The 25,715-nt window shown below is 36.9% G+C and overlaps 1 protein-coding gene across 4 annotated transcripts in view; it reads right to left on the reverse strand.

Annotated features, from left to right (window-relative positions):
- The window catches only part of PDE4D (phosphodiesterase 4D), a 553,431-nt gene that overhangs the window by 193,345 nt on the left and 334,371 nt on the right, over positions 1-25,715 (reverse strand). For 3 of the 4 annotated variants that reach the window (XM_030321448.1, XM_030321466.1, XM_030321439.1), the window contains exons 2-3: positions 24,827-25,018; positions 3,739-3,775 (exon numbers count right to left, since the gene is read on the reverse strand). In XM_030321448.1, coding sequence (XP_030177308.1) covers positions 3,739-3,775; positions 24,827-25,018 — 229 coding nt within the window. Of the gene's footprint in view, positions 1-3,738; positions 3,776-3,882; positions 4,256-24,826; positions 25,019-25,715 lie in introns of those variants that run through there. The other variant, XM_030321458.1, reaches the window with a different exon arrangement.

Below are 25,715 nucleotides of genomic sequence, written 5' to 3' on the forward strand. Positions count from 1 at the left end.
ACATGGGGGTTTCTCCAGGGATCCCAGATAATAGTGGGTATTTTCTGGCTTTTCCTTAGTCAAATATTACACTTCTTTTAACAAGATGAGAATTTCACCAAATGAGAATTCTAGTTGGCTTGCAGTTTTACAAGGTAGTCATATCACATATCTGGACAGGTGTGGCCAGACATAGCTAACTAAAAACCAGAGTTTGCTAAATTTCATCAGTGTTGTGTCTCACTGGTATTCCTTAGTCTACGGAAAGAACTCTGGCCAAACTGTTCCTATACTTTTAGGAGAAAAAGGCCAGTTGCAGAGAGGCATGATGTGGCATGGCATTGGGATTCCTCTCAATACCTAGCCTTTGTGCCTAAGAAAATCCCCACACCAGAAGATTTCAACAAAAACATAGGAGAATATTTCAAGATGGAAATAAGACACATCTATAAAGATGTCACTTTTTTGAGGACCAAAAAGATTTTGAGGTTATAGGGGAAATATAAGAAATTGGAAGTGGCAAAGAGTTTAGGTTAAACACCAGCAAGAATTTCTTACCCGGACAGTGTTGTGGACATGGGAACACAGTCTGAAGCAGTGTTGTAGGACCCCTTCTGAAGATTAAATCTGTCCAAATTGGTTAGGTTTCAGCCATGTCCATCAAATTGGATGTCTTTCTAAATTGTCTTATAACAAGATTTTGTTCTCTTAGCTTTACAGAAATCCATGACTGGGGAGTAAAACACGTTTTGGAGACTCAGGCAGAAAGCAATGAGTTCTCAAGTAGAGGCAGATGAGGTGGGTTTTGGAGACCTTTGACCTCTTTGGACAGTGTGAGGCTGGTTATTAAGGATTATGGAAAGGAAAATACACTAAAAAAAAATAAACCTAGGGAGATGTAAAGTAAAATGCCAATACTAGTTATTTGGGGGTTTGGAATTATGGGAAATTTCCATTTTTTCCTTTTGCTTATATTTCTTTTTAAAATTTTTATGGCAAAAGAAATTCTATTTTGAAAGGAGAATGTCTTTTTAGCCAGAATAATTTAGTGTGAAATTCTAAACTCCAAAGCATACTGGAGGAAGGGGATAATTCTTGGTCTGTTTGAACACTGCCTTGGGTGACTTGTGTAAAATCAAGTCTCCTATCCATTTGCAAAAACAACTATGACATATTAAGCCAAATAATGCAGACATCACTTCAAGTGACTAAATATCTTTCATTTTAAGCATTATCTATAATATTTAGCATTCAATGGTATTATATCTCATACTAAAAATTTAAGGTATTACTGGTTAGGTCAACAAAATATTCTAGGAGGTATCCAACAGGGCTTAAGAGAAGGTCATAGACAAACTTGCTTACTGGGCCTTTTTATCTGCTTTCCCAAAGATGCCCCATCAGTGGTGAAACTGTTCAGTACTTAACAGGATTTTTTTCTTTTTTTTTTTTAATTCTAGTATAGCTTTCCAGATCATGTACTTGAGTAAAAGGCCATTTGTGAAAATATGAAGCATTTAAAAAACAAAACAAAACAAAACAAAACAAAACAAATCTGCAGCCTCTGGGCCAATGACCAACCACCTTCCATAAGGTGTTATGAAACATTGAGCTAATCATATGTAAACTCTTCTAAATACATTCCAGGATTATTTTCAGGCATCAGATATGCCTATATACTATGCAGAGTTGGTTTATATTCAAATCCTAATTTCAAAAGTATTAAGTATATATATTTATTTAAAAAGTTTGCTAACATAGAATAAATGATTTTTTACATGTATATATTTCTCAGTGTACTAAAATTCTGTTGGTTTTTTTGTAGATTATAGGAATACCATAGAATATGTATAATTATATAGATTTCTTGGGAATTTAAGACCATCGATGGCAAGGACCAAATTGGAGAAAAATTTATTTTTTAAATAAAAGTATTTGTTATTTAATAAGTACTACTTGAAGTATCATATACATATTTTTTCTCATTTTTTACCATATATTTAGATATATTTTTCTTAAAACAATATCCAGAGACTTTAGTCAGAAGCAATAATAGTTAATTACCTGAATAAACCATAGTTGGAATGATTATTTCTATGTTTGGTGATGGTTACTTATATTATTTTACCTGATTTTAATTTCTCACCCAGCTCTCACTCTTAGAAATAAAATTATGGGTATTCAATAGTAATCAGTTAAAAATCCCTAAATTTATATGATCTTGTTATCACAAAATATGATTAAAACAATGAAGAGTGTAAATGTTTTTTGAACGCAGAAATATGGGTACTAGAAAGAATTTATGATCTCTGGAAAAACCTTAAGCAAAAAAGTCATTACTCTTCTAAAAGATATGGTGGTAACATTCTACTTTTAATTGCTGGCAGTAATGAAAAAAATCACTATTATATGGTGTGTTATTTATGGATTAACTAAATTTTTGGTCTAAGTTATAGCAATTATAAAATTTCATGAAATTTGAAAAAGTAGAAGAATTATGCATAATTCTATTATCTACACCCTGCGTTGTTTTTTTTAAAACTATTATAACATTTTAGACATGAAAGAGCTCTTACTGATAACACTGAAAATTCATTTTGTTTTCTAGACATTGTGCTGAGCATTTCACAAGTTTATTTTAATATCTTAAAAACCTCACAAAGTGGGTTCTATTGGAACTGTCATTTAGCAGAGGAGTAACCCAGGCTGGGGAAAGTTCCTTGATTTGCCCAAGGCCATTCACTGAGCAAGAGGAAGAGAGGGGGTTTGAACTGGGGTCTACCTTTATCACACAAGTCCTTCACCTTTGCTGGTTGAAAAAAGAAGCCTTAGAGAAGTTCAATGAGTTGCCCAAGGCACTAGAACTAGTTTTAGTTATAATTATGATTAGCCTTTATCATGATTTTTATAATCTATCTGGATCACTTGTATTCTCATACTCAATATTTCTTTTTAGCAGTCAGTGTTGGTTTTAAGCCTGTTTCATGCCCTGGTTAAATCAATAATACTCTATTCTTTCCCGAGTCTATCCATATCAGTGACTCTCAACTTTTCCTGGAAAAATACCGGGCCTTTAAAAAATACAGGTACTCGGAGCCAATCCGCAGATTTTTGGATCCAGTTGATTAGGGATATGACCTAGGGCCTGGGATAACAGCTTCTAGGTGATTCTAATGTACAGCTAGGGTAGCAAAGCACTGACCTATACAAAGAATATCTGCTTTTCAACCATTTAATATATATTCCAAATGCTTTAGATCATTTTATCATTTTCCAGTATTTATGTCATATGGTTATTTTCATGATTTGTAAGCCTAAAGGGAGCAAATAAAGATAAATTTAAATCTGTACAAATGACACATAAAAAAGGGAGTAAATAAAGCATTAGGTTGAACTGAAATATTAAATTTCAAGCACTGATCATGTACCTAAATATACTAAATGTAACTTAATCCATGGTATAGATTTCTGCTTCAAGTGTTTATATCAGCTAAGGAAATATGGTCTCATTTAAGTATGTCACTTAGGTAATTTGTAATCTGAAGCAAAGACATTCTTCGGGTCTATGGGTTTATAGGAAACAGTCCAATATGGTTAAGGTCACATCCTCTAACATTGCCTTTGAATTACTTAAACGAACCACAGAATTTTTATTTATACTTGCATTTGATTTACAGTGACATTAAGAACCAGAACTAATCCCCCAAATTAAATTCTCAAATCTGCGGCAAACCTGCCCGTTCACGAAACGGGGCTTACCTGAGCAAATGGAGTCACGATCAAGTCATCTCCATGTCTGAAAAACAAACCAAATCCTGGGTTAGAAATTATGATAACTCTATGACCACCTTTAACCGATATTAAATGTAAGCTCCACGTTCATAATTTCCCATTGAGAATTACAGTAATTCCATCCTTATTCTTCAGCACATGGTCTTCCCAGCCAGTGGGTTGAAAAAAAGTCTTCCGGGATGTTAAACATTGTCCAGGTGCCTTGGTGAAAAGGGGCTTCTTGATCATCAAGCAAGGTCACTGTTGCTTACTAAGTACACAGGACATACAATAGCAGAAGATGAGTTCCGGCAGCGGGGCCGGAGGTTTACTCGTGGCTTCTTATGGTAGGTATTAGTAAGGGTGCTGTGGAAGGGGCTGGCAACTGCAGTGGCTTCAGTGAGAGGCCCCTGGACCAGCTAACACTTTGAAGGTGATGAGCATCGAGTCTTCCGCATCATGGTGTGTGACTTTTGGACAGGCTGGCAACTGTAGATGAAATGGACTGCATCATACACTAATAAAAACTCGGCGAAACTTTTCGACTGACTCACGTCCCGCTGCTGTAGCTACGGGGGAATGTTACCCCGTGTGTGCTGTTGCTGCAGCAACCTCGGCTACACCGAGCCCGGGATGCGGGAGCAAGGTGTCAGCATGACGTGACTGGGAGAAACCGGGAAAGGCAAGGAAAGTTGTGCAACATTCTACTCAGAGGAAAAGTGAGGAACCAGGGCCTAGAGTTCTTTCGTGGTATCTCTTAGTGTGAGTAACTCGTGAGAGGCACTTCTACAATCTCCATGGGGTATTTCTTGATCTCGCTGGCTGAAGCTCTTTCATCAAAGGTGAATGTAATTACTCGACACAGAAAGCTTCCTGGACATGACTTTGACTGAGAACACTGCAAGTGAACTGTTCACTCGGTCATGAACAATTCTGAAACGGACTGAATGACCTAAAACAACACCCATGAAATATGCTTCAGCACAAGCTGCATATGGATGACGTCAGTACACGGATCATTACCAATGATTAGACCAGTTGTTACAGACATCATCAAATTACAGGGATCTTGGAATTCAAAGTGTGGGAAAATAAAAAGCAGGGAAAGGTCGGTACACACTTTAAAGGAAACGTGCTATTTGACAACCCTTCGCTCCGGGATTACATTTGGGGGAGGAGGACACCTGTTTTTTTTTCGGTAGATTAATCAGATGGTCAAAATTAAAGTCAAAATGAAATCCAGGTATTTTCCCAAGAGACAGTCTTCTATTTTATTTTTTATAATTGTCTGACTATAAACTTTATTTTCTAAGAACTAAGTTATCCTGACCAACGCATACCACCAATCTGAAATTGAGCCCTGGAAATAAGTCATCTAGTTTTTTACATGAATTACATTGGATGACTCTAAACTAAAAAGGGTGTGAATGTTTATTAAAACACGAATTCTTTCTTTGGTTGTATTTCATTCCCAAGCTTTGTAAAAAATATATTTAGAATATACAATATTTACGATGATTTATCAGTCTTGCTTCCCTTCCCTGTCAAAGCAGAAAGAAAGACAGTTATAATTTTAGTGATGGAGAGACTTCATTCTTTTAAATTGCTCAGAAATTGTTTTTCTCAAATATCTCAAGATTGTCTCAGTTCAGTAACAGTAAAAATATTTCTATTCTTTCTTTTTTTTTTTTAAGTTTATTCAGTTTGAGAGAGAGAGAGTGGAAGAGGGACAGAGAGAACAAATCCCAAATCCCGGTTCGTTTCAAAATGATGTAATGCTTAAATCATCCTTGAATATATAACAAATATATAATTTTTAAGTCTTTGTCTAAGCCCTCACCTCAGTATTGAAATATTTTATCGGACCTACTGTCACAAGTACAATGGTGCAGGTAAAATGTATGTTGTTTTGTGAATGGAGGAAAATAAATACTATATAAACATACATTTTAGTATGTTTGTGCGTATTATAATGTGTATATATATACACATGTGCGTATATAATGTGCGTATTATAATAAAAGAACAGAGCTGGTAAGTACGATCCAAAGAAGGTTCATTTTGTTAGTATTGATAATTTGGCTTAACGTATTTGTGAATTTTAATCACCTATAATTGTACACACGCACAAAAGCCCATGATAGAAAATGATTCTGAAACGTTGCATTTGAATAGCATTCCAAACAAGGAACTTTTTTAAACAAAGAAACTTAGCTAATTAAAGTGTAGCTAGAAGGAATTATAATAACACACGACAAGATCATGGGGACTCCCTAAAATGGGAAGAGACTGTAGGGTCCCCTATCATTTGATGAGAAGTTTGCTTCAAATTTGCAATGAGTATTGTCTGGAGACTTGAAATTGTACCTCCTGGTGATATGATTCTTCTGAAGAAGATTATGTAACAGTGCTCTCTCATTTAAATAAAATCAAACATAACAACAACAAACTTTAATAAAAAAGGAATGGGAATGCTTTCAGGGAAGAAAAAATAGCTTTTTGGGGGGATTGGTATATTTATAGGGACAGGTGGGAAGAGAATGACAGGGAATGGGTGGTGGGATCAGAAATAAAGCTCCATTTTTGACTTTTAATGTAAATATGTATGTATGTATGTATGTATGTATGTATGCATGTGGGCGATGAGATTGGGGCCTAGGTAGTAGTCACAGCATTCCATGCCATGCACCTCTGGTCTCATGATGTGGAAAGAAGTGCTCAGTCTCCTGCTGGGGCTACTATGGGCTGAAACAGAGTCACCTACTCTAGGCAGGGAGGGCTGGCTGTGCCCTCTTCCAGAGAGACATGACTGGGTCCCATGGGCCGGGAGATACAAGGCTCAATGGGCACTGTCGAATTTTCTGTTTTTTTCAAAGAGGAATGACAGTAAGAGTTAAGAACTACTCCCTGTGCCTTTGGCCATCCTTCCCCTACTTCTGTATCACTTCCTACTTTATTTTCTACCCTCATTCTTTCTGTAGTAAGAAGCCACAAACATTAGCAAAAAACCTGAAGAAGTGAAACCCAAAAGCAAACCCTTTCACAGAGACTTCAGTGGGGTCTGGAAACTATTTAAGTACTTAAATATGGGGAAAAAATGTGTGTCATCTAACAAAATGAATTCAACCAACAGCAGCACCTGAGAATATAATTTTGTAAACTAGCTCATTTCAAAATCATGCTGATGCACACTAGGGCAGCAACCTTTCCATACTTTATTATTACTAAACCAGAAGGAAAGGCAGAAGAAGTTAATGAGAAGAAAGTGTTACTTTATTAAGCAAAGATCCCTAATCCTATGATACCAAAAGCATTAATGGCCACAAAGTACCCGCTGCATCTGATTGTTATACATTGCAAACTTTAGCACAAATGGTTATATGAAATAATGCTCTAACGCAAGCCACGGGCTCAGGCTTACTTTCTAAATCTAATCTGGGGACAACTTCTGTATCTTCTGTGCTTCACTCTCTGTTGCTATAAAACTAGAAAGAAATTCTCCTCTGGGGTTTGTCAGGAGGACTAGTGGATTGATAAACATACAGATAACTGGTCTTTTGAAATCCTGGTGTCTTTTTTCCCTTTGGCTCAAAACTATCATCCGTCTTCAATTCACCCTTAATCCACTTGTTTTGGAATTAGAGAGAAACAAGTATGCTCCCGTTTCTAATATGTACATAAGCATGTTTCTGGGCACCTAGGGTATCTGACAACACCCAAGAATGAGCCACAGGACGAACACATCTACTCACCATGCTGCTCCCATGTTCACACAAGTACAGACATACACAATACACAAACAAACAGACAACACAATCTACTCCAGCCTTGCATCAGGCTCTGTGCTCACGGTGTGGAGCCTGCTTGGGAATTCTCTCTCCCTCTCTCTCTGCCCCTCCCCTGCTCATTCTTTCTCTCTCAAAATTAATAAAAACTTAAAAAAAATCTACCTCAGCTTTTAAAAAACTGATACATACAATGTGAATGTAAATCATGTATAAACTGTAGGAAACTTGGAAAATACAGACCAAAACTTGCAGAACTACTCAACAATAACTGGCAATGACATTTTCCTTCTGGATTATGTAAGCACATGTATATTATATATGATTTTTATGGAATACAGGATTTCTTACACAATTAGAGTCATGTTGTATATTTCATTTTATATCTTGCTTTTAACATTAAATATATTGAATCATGAAAAATTGTACATGCCTTTATACTTTTAAAACATTTTTAGTATTTCTTGTCTATTTTTAGTAATCTCTAAATTTTTCAAGTAGACACCAATCCAAATGTATTAAAATATAAATGCAATTCTATTTTAAAATTAAAATGATTTTAAATAATTGTACAAATACTCAAATTCATTTTAGTTTTTCATTTCTTTAAAAACAACTTAGTAAAGGGGTGCCTGGGTGGCTCAGTTTGTTAAGTGTCTGACTTCAGCTCAGGTCATGATCTCATAGATCATGGGTGGGTCCCGGCCCCACACCAGGCTCTCTGCTGTCAGCACAGAGCCCACTTTGGATGCTCTGTCTCCTTCTCTCTCTGCACCTCCTCCACTGATGTGCGCTCTCTCTCTCTCTCTCTCTCTCTCTTTCTCTCTCAGTCTCTCTCAAAAACAAATAAACATTAAAAAAAAACAACTTCACTAAAGATAATGTGCTTATTTCTGGTAAAGCACTCATAAGATAAAGCTAAGTGTTAAAATATTACGTGAAGAATTGGGTTCATTGAGAAAAAAATTCATGGAGATGTTGAATATTTTATCTTGTAACCATTTTAATTAAAATCACAAAACTATGGTTTCAGACAATAAATGTATGATGGAAAATTTGGCTACCAAGTACATTTTGAGAAACTAAATTCTATTTTTCCATAGATACCATTTTTATTTTTATTTTTTAACGTTTATTTATTTTTGAGACAGAGAGAGACAGAGCATGAACGGGGGAGGGGCAGAGAGAGAGGGAGACACAGAATCAGAAGCAGGCTCCAGGCTCCAAGCCATCAGCCCAGAGCCCGACGCGGGGCTCGAACTCAGGGACCGTGAGATCGTGACCTGAGCCAAAGTCGGACGCTTAACCGACTGAGCCACCAGGCGCCCCGTAGATACCATTTTTAAAAGGTGATCTATTTTTCCAAAAAAATAATGTTGGCTTTGAGAAACTATAAATGTCACATTTAAGAATATAAGGAACCCTCCAAAATTACTTATGAAGAAGGCATTATGATTTTGATAAACTCCTCAGTAGGCATTATATTGCTAAAACAAAGAGACAAACAACAAATGAAAAAATGTACTTCATTTGTATCAGATTCACTTGATGACACTGGTCCTCTAAAGTGCTCAGCCTTTTAATTTAGAACTGGCTACACTCTAAGTGAAAAAGCAAAATAAAATAATAAGTAGTACCTACATTTATGAACCCCAGGGAATGATGTTCGTATATAACAAAGCCAACCTCTGGCAGACCTGAATGTGATTTTCCTCCCTGAAGCTACTGCCGTGTAGAATTCATATAATCCATTACCACAAAAGTTTGGTCCTTCGGTCAAAAGTCACAACTACCAAAACTTGTATTTGGGCAAGAAGGTCTAACACTTTACTGAAAATCCAAAATAATGTAAATTAATATAGGAGCAAAATTAAAACTGTTCAATACTGTATAAGGTAGTATGTTCCAATTTCTTTTTTCACTATCAAACTCCAAGCCACGTTTGTGGGTATTTGCATATCTAGCTTTGATGTTTTTTTGCTAATGTGAACTATAGTTACCAGTCATCAAGTTGGAATGTTTACCCCAGTTGAAGAGCACCTTGGTGTTTATATCCCATACCAGCACAAAAAGGAAAAACAAACTTACCGATCTTTCCTCAATTTTAACAGAAAAATAAGCTAATATAAAAACAGGTGAATGAGGCGATTCAAGTTCTTAAGTTTATTGAGGAAACAGCCTATCTTATATGCTTTTAATCCTTTCTTTGCCCTTGAATTGTAATTTCCTAATATACTTGAGTAATAACTAATTCTGAAGACCTTTACCCTGATGCCCCACAGAATAACTCAATGTCTTATTGGTTTCAGCACTGATGGCCCTTATAATATGTTACTATTTTTTTCTTAAATGGAGCTTTCAATATAATTATTAAAAAATAAGAGTACAAAGATCTAACAAAATTATAAATAATAATGGTAACAATCACAAAGAATTATACTTATTATAAAACAGTAATGACCACTAACATTCATTGAATGACTACTGTGTGCCAGGCACTGTGTAAAGCACTTTACATTGAGTGTCTCTTATTAAAGTCTTTTTGTAGATGAGGAAAGGGAAGCCTAAGAAGGACAAAAAATGCCTGTCTATGGAGTGATGAGTCCAGGATTCAAATTTGGGCAGTACGACTTTGGTGGGTCTGCAAGTAAATACTGCAAATCTGTGTCTGTAATATATTTATCAATGCCCGAAGCACATTCAAAACAATGCCCAACCTCTAGTGCATTTTCCATTTATGGAAACCATTAGTATCAATGACTTACAAAACACACTTTGCCCACCTACTGATTTGCAGGTCCTTCCACCCTGAAATGAAATAATAAATACAATGAAGTAAAATAATTTTTGGTTTCTAACCAGGTTCTGGCTGATAGATGAGTATCATATGTCCATATTCAGATTGTAGCAAGACTGTATGCATACTGTATGTAACAAAATCCTCTTAAGATGGCATTTATGTGCATATATGTAAATATATGTAAATGTGTATGTGTGTGTGTGTGTGTGTGTGTGTGTGTGTGACCCTTAGGGAAATTTTATAGGCTATCTTTCCTTTTACATAAGTATGTTGGTCTTCTGCCTTCTGTATTTCAAATAACAGGGAAAAAAGTACTGGGCGAGAAAACCCATCACCAGCCTCATTAGTATAAATAGAATTTATTATTTTGCCTGTACAATGCAATAGAAAGAAACTCTTTAAAGAACACCTGCTCTGCAAACAGTATATTTTATGGAATGTTTCATTTCATATGATTAAAACATAACAGAGCCTGCGATTTGGGGTGGGGCAGGACATATAGGGGGAATTTCTGTATCTTCCTCCTAATGTTGCTATGAAACTAAAACTGCTCTAAAAAGTAAATTCTTGAAATTAAAAAAAATTCTTGAATATATAACTTTAGAAATGGATATGACCTGGGTGCCTGGGTGGCTCAGTCGGTTGAGCGTCCGACTTTGACTCAGGTCATGATCTCACAGTTTGTGGGTTCGAGCCCCGCATCAGGCTCTGTGCTAACCTCTTCCTCAGAGCCTGGAGCCTGCTTCAGATTCTGTGTCTCCTTCTCTCTCTGCCCCTCCCCCGCTCATGCTTTGTCTCACTCTGTTTCTCAAAAATAAATAAATGTAAAAAAATATTAGAAATGGATATGACCATAGAAGTCACTTAGTCTACTGAAATTTAGATCATTTGCTCACGTCTTATTCACATTTTAAGAATTACAAACGAGACTGATATTTGACTCCCCTAATTCTTAAAAGAAAACTCCTCAGTTTTGACTCAGGCTTGCTGTTATCACATGTCCTGATGATAAAGCAAATGGAAGTGGAGTTAATGCAACAGAAGCAAAACTTCTCTAGTTTGAAGTGTAATCTCTTTATTTGTCATAAAACAAAAATCTGGGCATCATCAGAGAAGGTACATGATGCCAGTAAATCAACTCAAATTTGTTAGTTATACTATGGCACAAAAGATAACCTAAAATCTCTAAATTTTATAATTTTTTTATAATTATACATCAAACCACTTTCCAATTTTAATAAGTTACAAAGTGTATATAGCTATAGTCACTAAGCATATTAGTTATTTTGTTTAATAAAAGCCACTACAATGGAGGGATTCTTCCAAGAGTGCTGATGTCACAAATTACCATCATAGTTTTGAATAGGGACTTTTGTGCAGGGTGAGGAGTGAAGGAGAGGGCTGAGGACTCAGCAAGCTTTCACAAGTGCCCTCACTTTGTGTTCTAGGAATAGGTTCCTCTTTCACAGAAATGTATCTTATCTGACAGTCTCATTCTTAACGTCAGTGGCCCTGCCCTCTTGGTTTTTCTCCAGGATGGGTTAGGAAGAAAGATTTATGGGGAGCTAATGCAACAATTCTTAAAGATCTTCATGGGATAAAAAGATTCGGTGTATTAAGAAAAGTGTGATCACATAGAGAAGAGTAAGAGTAAGAAGCAGTACCGTCTTATGCATGCCTACTATGTGCCAGACACTGTGCTCTGTTGGCACACAGTATTTAATTCTGAAGACTGTGCCTTAATCGGATGCCCATATTCCCATTCTAAGATAAGGATGTAGGCTCAGGGAAACTTAAGTAACTCAGTGGCGGTCATGCCCTTGGCAAGCAGCAGACTTCAGTGGTTTCCAAACGCCAAGGCGAGAGCTAGTGCTTGCCCAACAGAATGTTCATTGGTCCTTGTCAAAGTGAGAGCAAACATGGACCATGGGGTAGGGTTTCGAACAAGGCAAACACATTCCTTTTGAAAACTCTCCTTCATTCCAAGGTCATGTCCTTTTTTATTGAAATGAAAATGCCTTTTAAAAATAAAATAATTGTGTATATTGATAAAGATTTTCTTGTTAATGTCCTTTACATGGCAAAATGGCAAAGCATGTGGTTGCTGACCTGGAGGTCAGCCTCCCAGGTAGTTTTTGAAATCTTACTGGGTCACGGAATCCCAAGACATAGAAATGTGTAGTGTAGCTGGACTTAAACTCAGGCTTTAAAATGCTGTTTAGTTTCTACCACACCATGCTGCCTTCTGCATGCTTGAGTGGATTCAGACTATTGTGCAGTCACATAATAGTACATATTCCAGATTCTGAAATAGCACGGTCCAACAGAAATTTCTGCAATGACAGAACTATTAAATATTCTCTATCCATGTTATCTAATACAGGATCTACTAGCCACATGTGGCTACTTAGGACTTGAAATGTGACTAGTGCAATCGAGAAGCTGAAGTTTATGTTTTATTTAATTAATTTAAAATATGAGAAGATCATAATAGCTGATGATTATCATGTTAACCACTGCAGTTCTTGAGCAATCTGTAGAAAACTTCAGTTGGAAGTCTTCTGAGGGAAGACAATCTTTAATATAACTGAATAATAATAAAAATCTACTCTCAGCTTGGAGGCAAAAGAACATTGATACATTAAAATAACAAAAATCCCTGATTGGCAAATGGCAAAGACCCTCCGCCAAAAAAAAATTCCCAGATGCCCATCAGGATTCTCCATCCCTTTAAGCAAACCATAAAAGACTCTTAAATACAGAGAACAAACTGAGGGTTGAGGGGGTGGGTTAAATGGGTGATGGGCATTAAGGAGGGCACTTGTTGGGATGAGCACTTGTGTTATATGTAAATGATGAATCATGGCAGTCTATTCCTGAAGCCAAGACTACACTGTATATTAACTAATTTGAGGGAAAAAAAAGATTCTCCATCCCTTAAAGAGAAATAAAGATTTTAGTTTAATTGTTTTACTTATTTATTATAGTCTCATCTAGAGGCTGCTGTCCTGCCAGCAAATACCAAAGGAATGGTCTAACAAAAGCTGTTGATCACAATTATCATATTCAGGGTCAAGATACCTGGACTGTAATTCATGGTGTGTGTGTGTGTGTGTGTGTGTGTGTGTGTGTGTGTATGCATGCATATGCATATGTGCTCAACCACATGCAAAATATTTCTAAGCAGAAATTTGTGATTTCTAAAACTGAGCTAATGATATTTTTCCTAGTTTTCTTAATATGATTGTTTTGAGGATTAAGCATTAAATTTTATGGGAGAATTCTCTATCAATTATAAGGACTATCCAGATGCCAAGCAATTTTTTTAAACGCTTATTTATTTTAAGAGAGACAGAGGCAGAGAAAGGATCCCAAGCAGGCTCCGTGCTGTCAGCACAGAGCCCCATGCGGGGCTCGATCTCAGGAACTGTGAGATCATGACGTGAGCTGAAATTAAGAGTCAGATGCTTAGCCCACTGAGCCACCCAGGTGTCTCAGATGCCAGGACATTTTTAAGAACATATTCCTATCTGTATATTCTAAGCATGTATCAAATACTTGTCAAAAACTAAAGGTATGTGCTTCACTCCTCAGAGTCTACTGAAGCTTAGCCACAAAGGAGGAAACATGGTAGACCTTGTGAATATACCAAACTTAAACTGATGACTGCAAGGTCTGTTCATGAATCTTTGAGCATTTGCAAAGTGCTCCTGTGTTTGGAGAACTGGATTCTAGACAAGTTGTCTGTCTGGGAAACATCAACTCTCCTCCCTAGATAAATAGTATAAAACGGGCTACCTATAAACAAATGCAAAGCAAACAAGTGAAACCAAAAAATTGTGAAACATGTGTTAGAAATTTTACCTCATCTCTACAGTAGGTGGAATAAATGAATAGAAACTCAATGGACTGAACATAAAGAATACCTATAAAAAGACAACATGTGCAACTAACTATGATTTAATGTAAAATATTTCTTTTTATCAACTACCTTCTTTTTAGTTTCTGTAGGAATGTATTCATAATTGAAAATAATAATGATTAGATGAAAGTTTTATTCCAATGCACTTAAAAAAATTGCCATAGGGATCTTTAGAGAGCACATAAATCATAATGCTTGTTTTCTGACTTTTCTAGCAACCCCCTCCAATTCCCCCCCCCCAAAAAAAAAAGCAATCAAACAGAGAAACAAAAAATAACAAGCCAAACAAACAAGCTGGCCCTGGTGCACAGAACAAATTCAGTTTGAAGTTTTCAAAGATGCAAAACCAGGATTGGACATTGAGACAAGGAAACATGAGATCTGCATATAGCCTTGTTCTCCTTGGGAGTGAAACAATGAACTGAAAGGTCTTGGTTTGGGGACCATTCGTAACCATTTACTAGGAGACAATGTTGTCCACTGAACTGCTTAAATGATTCTCTGTGACAGTGCAGCCTCCCGCATTTTCAGAGAGGCAAGCAGCTATTCTCTCCTCCTGCTTTAAAAAAAATTTTTTTAACGTTTATTTTTGAGAGAGAGAGAGACAGAGCATGAACAGGGGAGGGTGAGAGAGAGAGGGAGACACAGAATCCGAAACAGGCTCCAGGCTCTGAGCTGTCAGCACAGAGCCCGACGCGGGGCTTGAACTCACGAACCTCGAGATCGTGACCTGAGCCAAAGTCGGACGCTCAACCGGCTGAGCCACCCAGGCGCCCCTCTCCTCCTGCTTTTAACTTGTCACTTCCAGTGAGAAGTTACAGAAACTGAAAGCTTACATATGTCTAGACATAAATTGTCCAGTCATTAATGACAACACACTTTTCTTTGTCCAGGGTTAAGAAAACCCCTGAAATCTCAAGACAGTTAATGGAAACCTGACACAAAACCAGAAAGAAATTGCACTAGGCAGGTGGAATCATTGTGCTATTTCTACAGCAAATCTCACCTGTGGTACACAGCAAGGTGCCATAAATCTAATAGCAAAGTCCAGTGTCTGATGTTCTTTACCTGTTTTTTTTTTTTTTTTTTCTGAAGAAAAACCATGGGTCTCGTTAAAGGCTTCCTTTGTCCACTTTTGTAATACTATACCTTTAAATGCTTCATATTGCAGGGATTTAGTGGGAATGAGTTACTCATACTCCCTAGTACATCTTATCTCAAGAAACACATCCCATAAATGTTCTAGCACTATGATTACTTTATAAGGCTCAGATAACAGTACAGAAGACATGGAGAATAATTCACTAAGGATCTAAGACTGGTAAGCAAAATAAATATTTAAAGTGACTGATATGTAAGTGAAAGAGGGATATATAGGAATCTTAATATTGACTGGGAAAGTCTCCTTTTCTACCTAGAATTAAGAAAAAATAAGTGACAGGAATGCACGATCCAAACAAAATTTTTCTCGTTTCCGTGGGCCTATGGTATCTTCAAACAATACCCTGGCATGGAATAGCCACTGTCAATATTTGCTGAATGAGGAAAAACATTTCACTCTGAACTAAAAATGCAGGCAATTAACACAGTCCTTTATTTGGAAAATGGTAGAAGACACGGACGTGGCACTTCCGTCAGGAATGGACGGTCTTCTTTCTCCCAGCCTGTCACCAACTGCCCATTCCTACCACCCATCACCAAAATTTAAAATTCAGAAAATTTCATTTTCGAATACACTGGAACATGGTTTTTATTTTAGTCCTCCTTAATACACAGAGGAATGAACATGGGGGAAAGGAAACCAATGAGATCCCGCAGGCCCGGTGTCCACAACTGACAGAACTAGATAGAACCTCTTTTGTAATGGCCACCTGCCCCTGACCAATCAAGAGACAGGAGCCAATAATTTCCACCCAAGTCACTCACCTGGGGCCACTCAGCACTGACAGCGCTGGACAGGCTACTGTGCTCAGTTTTCTTATTGAACATGGTTTTAAAAATTTCCTAATTTTAGTTAATTTTACTCACAGATTGCTCCAAGGGATTGTGTTCTTTGTACACACTGAAAAATAAGCTGGCTCCTCCATGACTGAGGTTGATTCAAGTTTACTCTCCAGCAGGAGTCTGATGACTCACAGAATTGTGGGGTGATCACTTTTATTTTAAGCACCTTTTCTTCTCATTTTTTTAAAAGTAGATGTTACCCTTTGTTAAATAATAAGTCTAAGGTAAGAGTATAGCTGTATCATCAAACGTTTACAAGTTTAAACAGCTCATTCTCATAGACCCTTTTTCTCCTAGGTATTGGAGCTGAAGAACACTTGGGTGACTATCTTTATGTTTCTTCCCTGTGCCCCCTTCCCCCCTGCCACACAGTTAAAACTAGAGTCCAAACAACTGAGGAATGTACAGGATATGAAGAAAATTCAGAAAGGAAAATGGCACACTAAATATTAGGGCAAATTCCCCTGAAGATGTAACAGACTGCAGGAATCTAATCACAGAAATAATGAGTTTTTAATGTTTGGTCATTCTCTATTTCTGTTTTCCCCCTGCTTTAAGGACCTGTCAAAACTAATACTTATTTTCCCACTTCCCCTAAGACCTCAAGATATATCTATTATTTTGGCACTGATAATCAAAGCCTATTTGAACAAATAACTTAATTAATTTGTTACCTAAACATGCTCACACCATATTGCTGGAGTAATGCATTAAAATCAACTCTTTATTTTTACTCTGTGGCATCAATAGACATGATCACTTAAAATGTCAGAACATTAGAACTTCCTTTTTATAATTTTTTAAAAGTATGAGATTAGAAAGAAATAAAATGTGTACTTGGCTGGTATTTTTAATTCCTTAATTCAAAGACTGAAGAAGTATGTTTAACTACTTTATAAATATTGTTTTTACCATTCATGGAATTCTTATTTTTGGTGTAGTTTTTTTTTTTTTTTTCTTGTTGTTGTTTTGGTCTCTTGAGGCAGATGTAAAATGACCTCAGTGACTAGACAAAGAAGTGGAATTATAAAAAAAAAATAGAGAAGAAAAAAAATGTAGCAAAAAAAGGTATTCTACGACCTAAGAATAGTCTGCCAACAGGCTTCTTGGTATTTAATGGCTAGTGTTAGTGTCTGCATCAATATTCTACAATGATAATAGTAATAGTGGCCAACCCACAGGGAATGGAATAAAAAGCATGGTTTGTCTGGCTCATTATCAAAATAACATTGCTTTTGACAATAATCAAAGGTTTTTGTCTGCCTGGGGTCCTAACATAACTAGAAATGGAACAAATTCTCTACTCTAGAGCTCAAGAAGTTCATGGCTTCAAATCTGTAGAGTCGTTTTTTCTTTCTCTTAACCAAATCTCTCTTCACACAGAGATTTGATTTAACTCCAATCCTAAAGACATGTACAATCACTCTAACACAGAGGTTCTCAGACTTTCTCAGTTCACGACACTCTTAGTTCTCAGTAATTGTTTATGGCAATCACTGGCCAAAAAAAATAATGAATAGCTACAAATATTAAGTATTTAGGTCCCAAATATCGAATAAGGTTTTGTCACGGCAGTTTAGCACCTATTGAGGACCCCACAACTTCTCACTTTGGAATAAGATTGGATGATGCCTCCCTCATTTTCTGTTCCACATTAACTTTTGTGTAGTACTTGCTTTTGATCACAGCAATCATAAAAAGTTCAGTTTTGCAAAGATAAGGTATCACGGAAAGAAAAAATAATGACCTAAAGTTGAAACTGGGAACTAAGTCTAGCTATTGGTTCCCAGGTGACTGACAGATGTTACAATGTTTCCCTTAAAATACCCCAGGCAGCCATGTGAGTTCTCTGCAGTGCCCCAGGGTATTGCACGCAGCCCATGTTTTGGCAATGAAAACATGGCCCTGGTCTCCTTACTCTCATACCATAGACAAAGGGTGAGGACACCTCAGTCAAGAAAACTCAGGAATTAGGTCAGGAATTATGTGGCCATTATACCTTTCTGTGTTTAATTCCAGAGGACTCTCAAAGGGTAAATGAAGGTTAGGAAGGAGATGGACTCACTGGTATAATAAAATCTAAAATCTAGCTAGGTGATGTTACGAACTTTTCACATAGATCCAGTGAGGACTAAAACTTTTGTAATGCAACGTATCTTTTTCTTTTTCTTGTTAGAGATACCCTAGTAAGACCAAGGAAGAATAATGTAACCTGTAACAGGAGAAATGAATAGATATGTAAACAATCATCCTTTCCTTTTTTAAACTCAGGACTAGAGGCAACAGCATCCTTCTACTCAAGAAGGGGCCAAGAATGGCTAGGACTGAAAATTCACAATCGAGGCTCAAGAGTTGGTGAGGCAGTTGCTAACTACTAAAGGCTCAAGAGGTGCTGAGGGGGTAGCAATTTGAGACAAGGGGTGAGAGATCATGTCAATTCGCTGGGAGAATGTCCAGAAGTGCTGGATGTCCAGAGTGCTGTGGCACTCCAAAGACATGATCAATATGGCCCTATACTTTTATGGGATGATGGGGACTAAGGACCTAGACTGCCAAGTGTGCCCCCATTTTCCGTGGTATATTGAGTCTACTCACCTCCTTCTCCTTCCCTCTTCTGCACCTTTCCCCCATATTCTGTAGCTGTAAGTATGTAAGTATGGATAAAGAGCTACTTGGATTGCCTCTGGTTCTGTACGTTGATGTTTATATGGCAGAAGATTGGGGCAAGAGGTGAACTGAAAAACTTTTCAAGTGAAGTGGTTTGACAGGCACCGTGTATTCAATAAACTCATAGTTTTGTTACTAAATTCTATTTGTCTTGACACTGATAATTCTCCTGTTAAATTTCCTGGGATATCCATGTATTTGCAAATATAAACAACATTATATGACTGGAGGAAGTGCAACAAGAGAAATCACTGTAATTCAGAAGGATAAACAAGGTTAAATGCATTTTGGAGAACTTTAAGAGGGAAAAAGCTGCATACGTTTTATGTAATTATTCATTTATTCTGTAATTTTCTGCTTGTTTCTTCATGACAGCAATCTTCTGTTATGTAGTTTTTTCTGTTTTTATAAGATACCTTTTATGATTAATGGTAGTTTAAATTTACTTTTCATGTATTTATTTCTCTACTGTACTTATGCTGGTACTTTAAAATTTTACTCTTTCTTATTATTCTTGCTAATGGGGACACATTGACCAAACTATGTGGTAGCCTTCTGAGCAGAAGCTGCCAGAAACTTCACTTTTGCCTTATATAAGCTTATTTTTTAGATGCTAAATTTAGCCTTGTCCTATAGAATTGTATGTATTTTCCAAGAGTCAGTCACATATTTTCTTTATTACTTCTTTTGACTTATTTGAGCTTTTACTTAATTTTATTCTTAAAATATAATTAAAAAACAAATTTTCATAATGCCAAATAATCCATTGGGTCAAAGGAATTTGGTTAACAGTGACTTCTGTTTCTCAGCAGATTCTGCTACAATAGTTCACAGCACTTTGTTTATAATGGCATTTTCAAAAAAATGTTCTAGAGATGATTAAAATTTTTGTTGTAGCTTTAAAAAAGTTTAAGCTCTGAGGACCTTGGATCCGTCATTTATAAACTGGTGTAATGATGTTCCTATCCATAGGGCTATTAAAAGCATCAAATGAGGTTGCAGATGTGAAAATACTTACAAAAGTAAAGGGTGACATACACAGGCAACATGTGCTATGATCACCATTATGACCATTATTAGTCTTAATTTCTCCCTATTGTCTCCACTGTTTCACTAGGATCTATTTATAGAAGATAAGATGATGATGTCCTATTAGGAAGTAATGATTTTTCTTCTCACTTTCTCAATAAATTAAACAATTATATTTCAACTTAAAGAGCATTTAAAGGTTTTCCCAAACATTCCATTCACATAGGTAATCACAGACCTTCAATGGTACTGTTTGAATTTGAAGTTTCTAAGGGATATATCTCAATGGATATGCTTAACTAGAACGATAAATATAAAATCATCAAAAGTGATTAAAATATGTGATGGTATCATTTCCTATAAAGTACAGTTGAATTATAGACACTGAATAATATTCTCAGTATTATCATGAACTAGGTAAGATAAGAAAATGGAGGCTTACATATGGCTACTTGTGGAGTCAAGCGAAGAGAAGGCATAATCCTTTACGTGTAGAAGATATAGGTACTGTCAGATTAATGACTAAAATGGTGATTATTTATTCTGTATTTTAAACTAAAAAATTTTTTAATGTTTATTTATTTTGAAAGAGAGAGAGAAACAGAGTGCGAGCAGGAAAGGGGTAGACAGAAAGGGAGACACAGAATCTGAAGCAGGCTCCAGGCTCTGAGCTGTCAGCGCAGAGCCCGACATAAGGGCTTGAACTCATGTGGACTGGAGATCATGACCCGAGCCCAAGTTGGAAGCTTAACCAATTGAGCCACCCAGCTGCCCCGGTGATTATTTATTCTATTCACCTTGCTTCTCTGAGAAACTTGATCTCCCTAGGGGAAAGTATGCTTTCCAGCAGTCTGCCACTTTATTGCTCCAATGTAAATATCCAGGGGGAATGAAAAAAAGCTGAACGTGTCAAGACATTACTTTTCAAAAATTTATAGAGTTGCATCAAGGCCTGATTAAATTTGTCAATCTCACATAAACCCAATCAGATTAAAAAAAAAAAAATGTCTTGCATAGGTACAGGGAAAAATTAGGTCATCCTTATAGTTTGCTTTAGAAAGAAAAACACAATGTAAATATAAAATATAGGCTTTTCATAAAATGCATGGAATATTTAATCGTTACCAGAATACACTAGAGGGTATAAGAGAAACAATCTGTGCACTTGTATTCAAAAATCAATTTACTAAAATTTTAGACAATAGATTACATCACTTTTCTCTACCACTTTGCCAAAGTTAATCCCTTTACTTGAGCTCCTCATTGTATTTTTGTCAGTGGCTACAGCTCCATATTTAATGCTTCCTCTTTCTCTCAGTTCACCTGTCCTGAATTTCAAGAAATTTTCCTTGAACCTAATTCTCCCTAAAGCAGCTTTACTCCTCCCTCCCCCTTTAATTTATGGACTTTGAAGGAGATGCCTACATTTGTTGATACCTCGACTTTCAATTCACTCCTCAACCCACTGGGCTTCTAATTCTGTTATCCTTACTCGGCTGTCAACACAAACCTAGCAATTACAGAAAGTAACTGGTTCTTCTCATTTCTTCTCCTCATCCTCCAGTGAGTTGTTTCTGCTCTCTGTCCCTGTCCTTTCACTATAGTCTTGTTTCCCTTAGAGTTTTATCCTCACAATGTAAGAGCCAAATTCATCTTCCATTATTTGCCATTACATTGTCTACTCTCCATCCTGTGTTCCTTATGTCAACATCACCACTCATTTACTTGTTCAGGATGAAAACTTCAGCATTCTTTTTGACTCTCTATCCACTGGCTGTCCCCCAACACACACACATGCATGCACGCACGCGTGCTATTTTGTAATCCTCCTGCCTCTGAACCAACTTCGTCATGCCACCCCCACTTTCTTGACTGAGCCTGCATCATACTTAACCTACTTTATTTCTACGAATTTCAGCATGATCTACTTCCCTGTGGTCACTTCACCCTATATAGTCACTTAACAATAGAGTAATCAGAAGCAATAAAAAGAATATAAGTGTGTTGAATCTCACCTAAAAACTCTCAGGTCCCATAGACTGTATTCACATCTTCTTTCCCTCCTGCCACATTTCACTATTCACATCAACCAGATTGTTATTTTTTAATGGAGCCATGATTTTTCTATGTCTAACATTATGCAAATATTACCTCCATTAGCCTGGCTTTCCCTAACTGTCAAAAGGTCCTTCCCTTCTCTCTGCTCCCACAATTTTGTGAATGCCTCAAGGATGATGCTGACCATATTTTATTTTACTGGTCTAAAATGTCAACCCTCCCACTATCTGCAGATTGGCAGCTTTGAATACACTATATTTGCTCAATAAGTATTTTTCTGATGGGTGAATGAATAAACAAATGTCTTGAATTTCAAATATGAGAAAATGGGACAAAAATATCATAGAAATAGGGTCATTGGGAAAAGGGAGTTGTTTTGGCATGTCTACATTTTACAATGAATTAATGACAGATATGTATTAATCATGAGGGTAACAGTTGAACAAGAAAGCATAAATTTCCAGAAGGCAATAGTGGTATAGACCTAGAGCTCACTTGTTAATAATGAACATGTACTAATTAAGGACTATCAGGTACAGCTGAATAACAAAGTACACATTTCCAGAAAACATGTAAGTGCTAGAGATATTGAGCTCAACTGAGATTGCAGGGCCAGAGATACTGAGAAGTCATCCGATGAAAGCTGATAGTTGAACCCATATACAAAAGAGTTTTCCAAAGCACAGACCACAGGTCAGGAGCTATACTTTGGGGAAGTATGTTGCAGTGTGATAAAAGATGTTGGTGAAGAAGACGTCTGTGAGCAGGAGGGAAGAGAGGACCCAAGAGTGATGAAGGCCAGGGGATGAGACACGCCTTGTGTTTCCTCTAATAACTGGTGTCTTCCTTCCACTCTGTGGGTGACTGACAAATATTACTTAAATAAATGGATTTTCTGAGGTCAATATGAACGGAAGATAGATTTCAGAATACTGAGGCAATATAGCATGGTAAGGAAACATAGATCTGTGGGATAGGGGCAGAAGGATAGGGAGACCTAGAACTTACTGAAAAAGTTTCATTGCCAAAAGGGCAGAGAAAAACAAAAGGAAACTGAATATTTCTGGAAAGATGGTGCAGACCTATGCATAAAGGTAGGTGGCTCACAAGGACACACATTAGGGCTTACATGCTATCTTTTCCAGTAATTATTAGATCTGAGACCTGTCATTCCATAAGGTTATTAGTTAACTGGGGTCAAGAACCCTGTCTTATAGTTTTCTTGTATATCCTGCAGTGCTTCAAACAAAGACAGCTACTAAATAGGAGTTTAATAATTCAGTATTTGAATCAAAATAATTGCAGTTTAGGGGTGACTGAGTAGCTCAGTCAGTTAAGCATCCAACTCTTGATCTCGGCTCAGGTCATGATCTCACAGTTTGTGAGTTTGAGTCTCACATTAGGCTCTGTACTGACAGCATGAAGCCTGCTTAGGATTCTCTCTCTCTCTTTCTCACCCCTCTCTCTCTGCCCCTTCCCTGCTCATACACATATGTCCTCTCTCTCTCTCTCTGAAAATAAATAAACTTAAAAAAATGATTGCAGTTTAGTTGGAAAGAATGCAGTATTATCATCTAACAACTATTAATAAAATGGCAACCGGAACGATACTTGTGAAAAATGGGTAAAGCACAATTTCACTTCTAGGACCTCACTTAGACCTATAAGGGTACCTTGATAATCTGTTACCATGCCAGGAATGTCACTGAACCCTCACAGACTCCATATCATCTAATTCCTGTACAAGAAATTGCAACCTGTATTGAGTTTTTGAGATAGTGTCATGAAAGATGGTGAGTGTTACTGGATAAATCTCCAGATGCAGAGGAGGAAATCGACTCTATACAGAGGCAGAATTACAAATGACAGCACAAGTCCTATTTAGAAACCTCCAGAAATTAGAAAACTAATGAACACTACAGTAAACACAAAAATGGAATGTTCTGAGAAAATGAGCTAATGACATATATGATCTGCAAATGTGCTTATCAGTTTTAACCATTTTCCAAGCTGTGCAGTGTCTTAAATGATATTCAGATCTGTCTGATGTTTTCAGCGCTTGCCTCTGGTGATTAATATTCCAAAAATGGTTTAATTTTAGGGGCTCCTGGGTGGCTCAGTCTGTTAAGCATCTGACTTCGGCTCAGATTATGATTTCACTGCTCTTGAGTTCGAGCCCTGCATTGGTCTCTATGCTGACAGCTCGCAGCCTGCAGTCTGGAGTCAGCTGCAGATTCTGTCTCCATCTCCCTCCCCCCCCCCTCTCTCTCTCTCTCTTTCTCTCTCTCAAATATAAATAAACATTAATTTTTTAAATGGTTTAATTTTAGCAAAGCCCTCCCAAGATCTCTCCAATGATATGGCAGACCAGTGCAAACATCCGTATGGTACATCAACTGGGGTATGTTAAAAGTGCTATTCATTCTAATATCTCAAGATTCTCAAACTGAGTTTAAAGCACTTTGAAATATTATGAATGTTCATGTGGCTAGGTAGCTAAAAGTCAGTTTCTACATGAATATAAGCTAATGTTTTAAGTATAAATGTTTCCATTTAAATTCTATTTCTCACTTTTCTCAGACAATGTATTCTCTGGGAAAATAAATGTTTCTTTTCAAGAGTGACAGGGTACTCAAGTTAAATCAACAATTTATTTCCAGCTTGTATAATTTTACTCACTGTTCTTTCTAACATAGAGAATGATGCAGTTGAACAAATGTCATTGGTTTTATTAGATCATCAACTGACCAAATAAATGTACTTGATTTCCTATAGAAGTTCCCTCTGCCCTTTGTTCATCATTATACTTACATATCACTGGCAATGGAGGAGTTCCGGGACATAGACTTTGGAGACAGGTCATAATCGCTGTCGGATCGATACAGAAAGGACTCCCGACGTTGACTGTGGACGAAGTTTGCTTGGAGAATTAGCCCAGATCCCGGGCTGGTCATGGGATCCAAGGGACTCCGTCCCGCAGATGTGCCATTGTCCACATCAAAACTGTGAAAGAAGAAGAGGAATAACACTGCCATGAACACTTGCATGTTGATATGGTGGTAAAGGGAGATTCTGGTTTAGGAAGTGACAGTGGGAACATTCACAGCTGATTCTGACTGTTAAAAATGATAACATTAAAAAACACAAAGGTTAAAAAAAATAATACACTGACTTCATATTATTGTCTTCCTTAAGTTTTGGGTACTTTTGTTAACTGACCAGATACAAGACACAGGTCTCTGTAAACTAAAGTTAAAAAGCCATTCTACTAAGAATAGTTCTACTAAGTTTCTTTTAGGAAAAGAAGAAATACACAGTAATTCTCTAACTACTTGGGTTCAATTCAACAAGTTCCCATTATATTGCCTAATACCACTGCTTCCCCAAGCCTGGGCTTTCTCTCCCTCCTGCCTATGCCCATCCAGTCACAAATTTCTGCTGTATCCACTTCCCTCCATCCCCAATGCCAACATATTAAGTTCAGGATTTCACGAACTCTCACCTACATTATTGTAACAGACTTTAAGTTAGTCTCTTGAATCCATTTTCCACTCTGTACTATGAGTGAGTCTTCTTAAAGTATAAATCTGACCATGATTTTTGTCAGTTCAAAACCTTTTAATAGCTCACTCTTGTCCTCAGGGTAAAGTCCAAATTTCTTGGCTAGAATGACAGAGTTTTAACTATCCACTTTCAGTCA

Source organism: Lynx canadensis, chromosome A1 (genome assembly GCF_007474595.2).
Source record: "Lynx canadensis isolate LIC74 chromosome A1, mLynCan4.pri.v2, whole genome shotgun sequence".
Classification (NCBI taxonomy): domain Eukaryota; kingdom Metazoa; phylum Chordata; class Mammalia; order Carnivora; family Felidae; genus Lynx; species Lynx canadensis.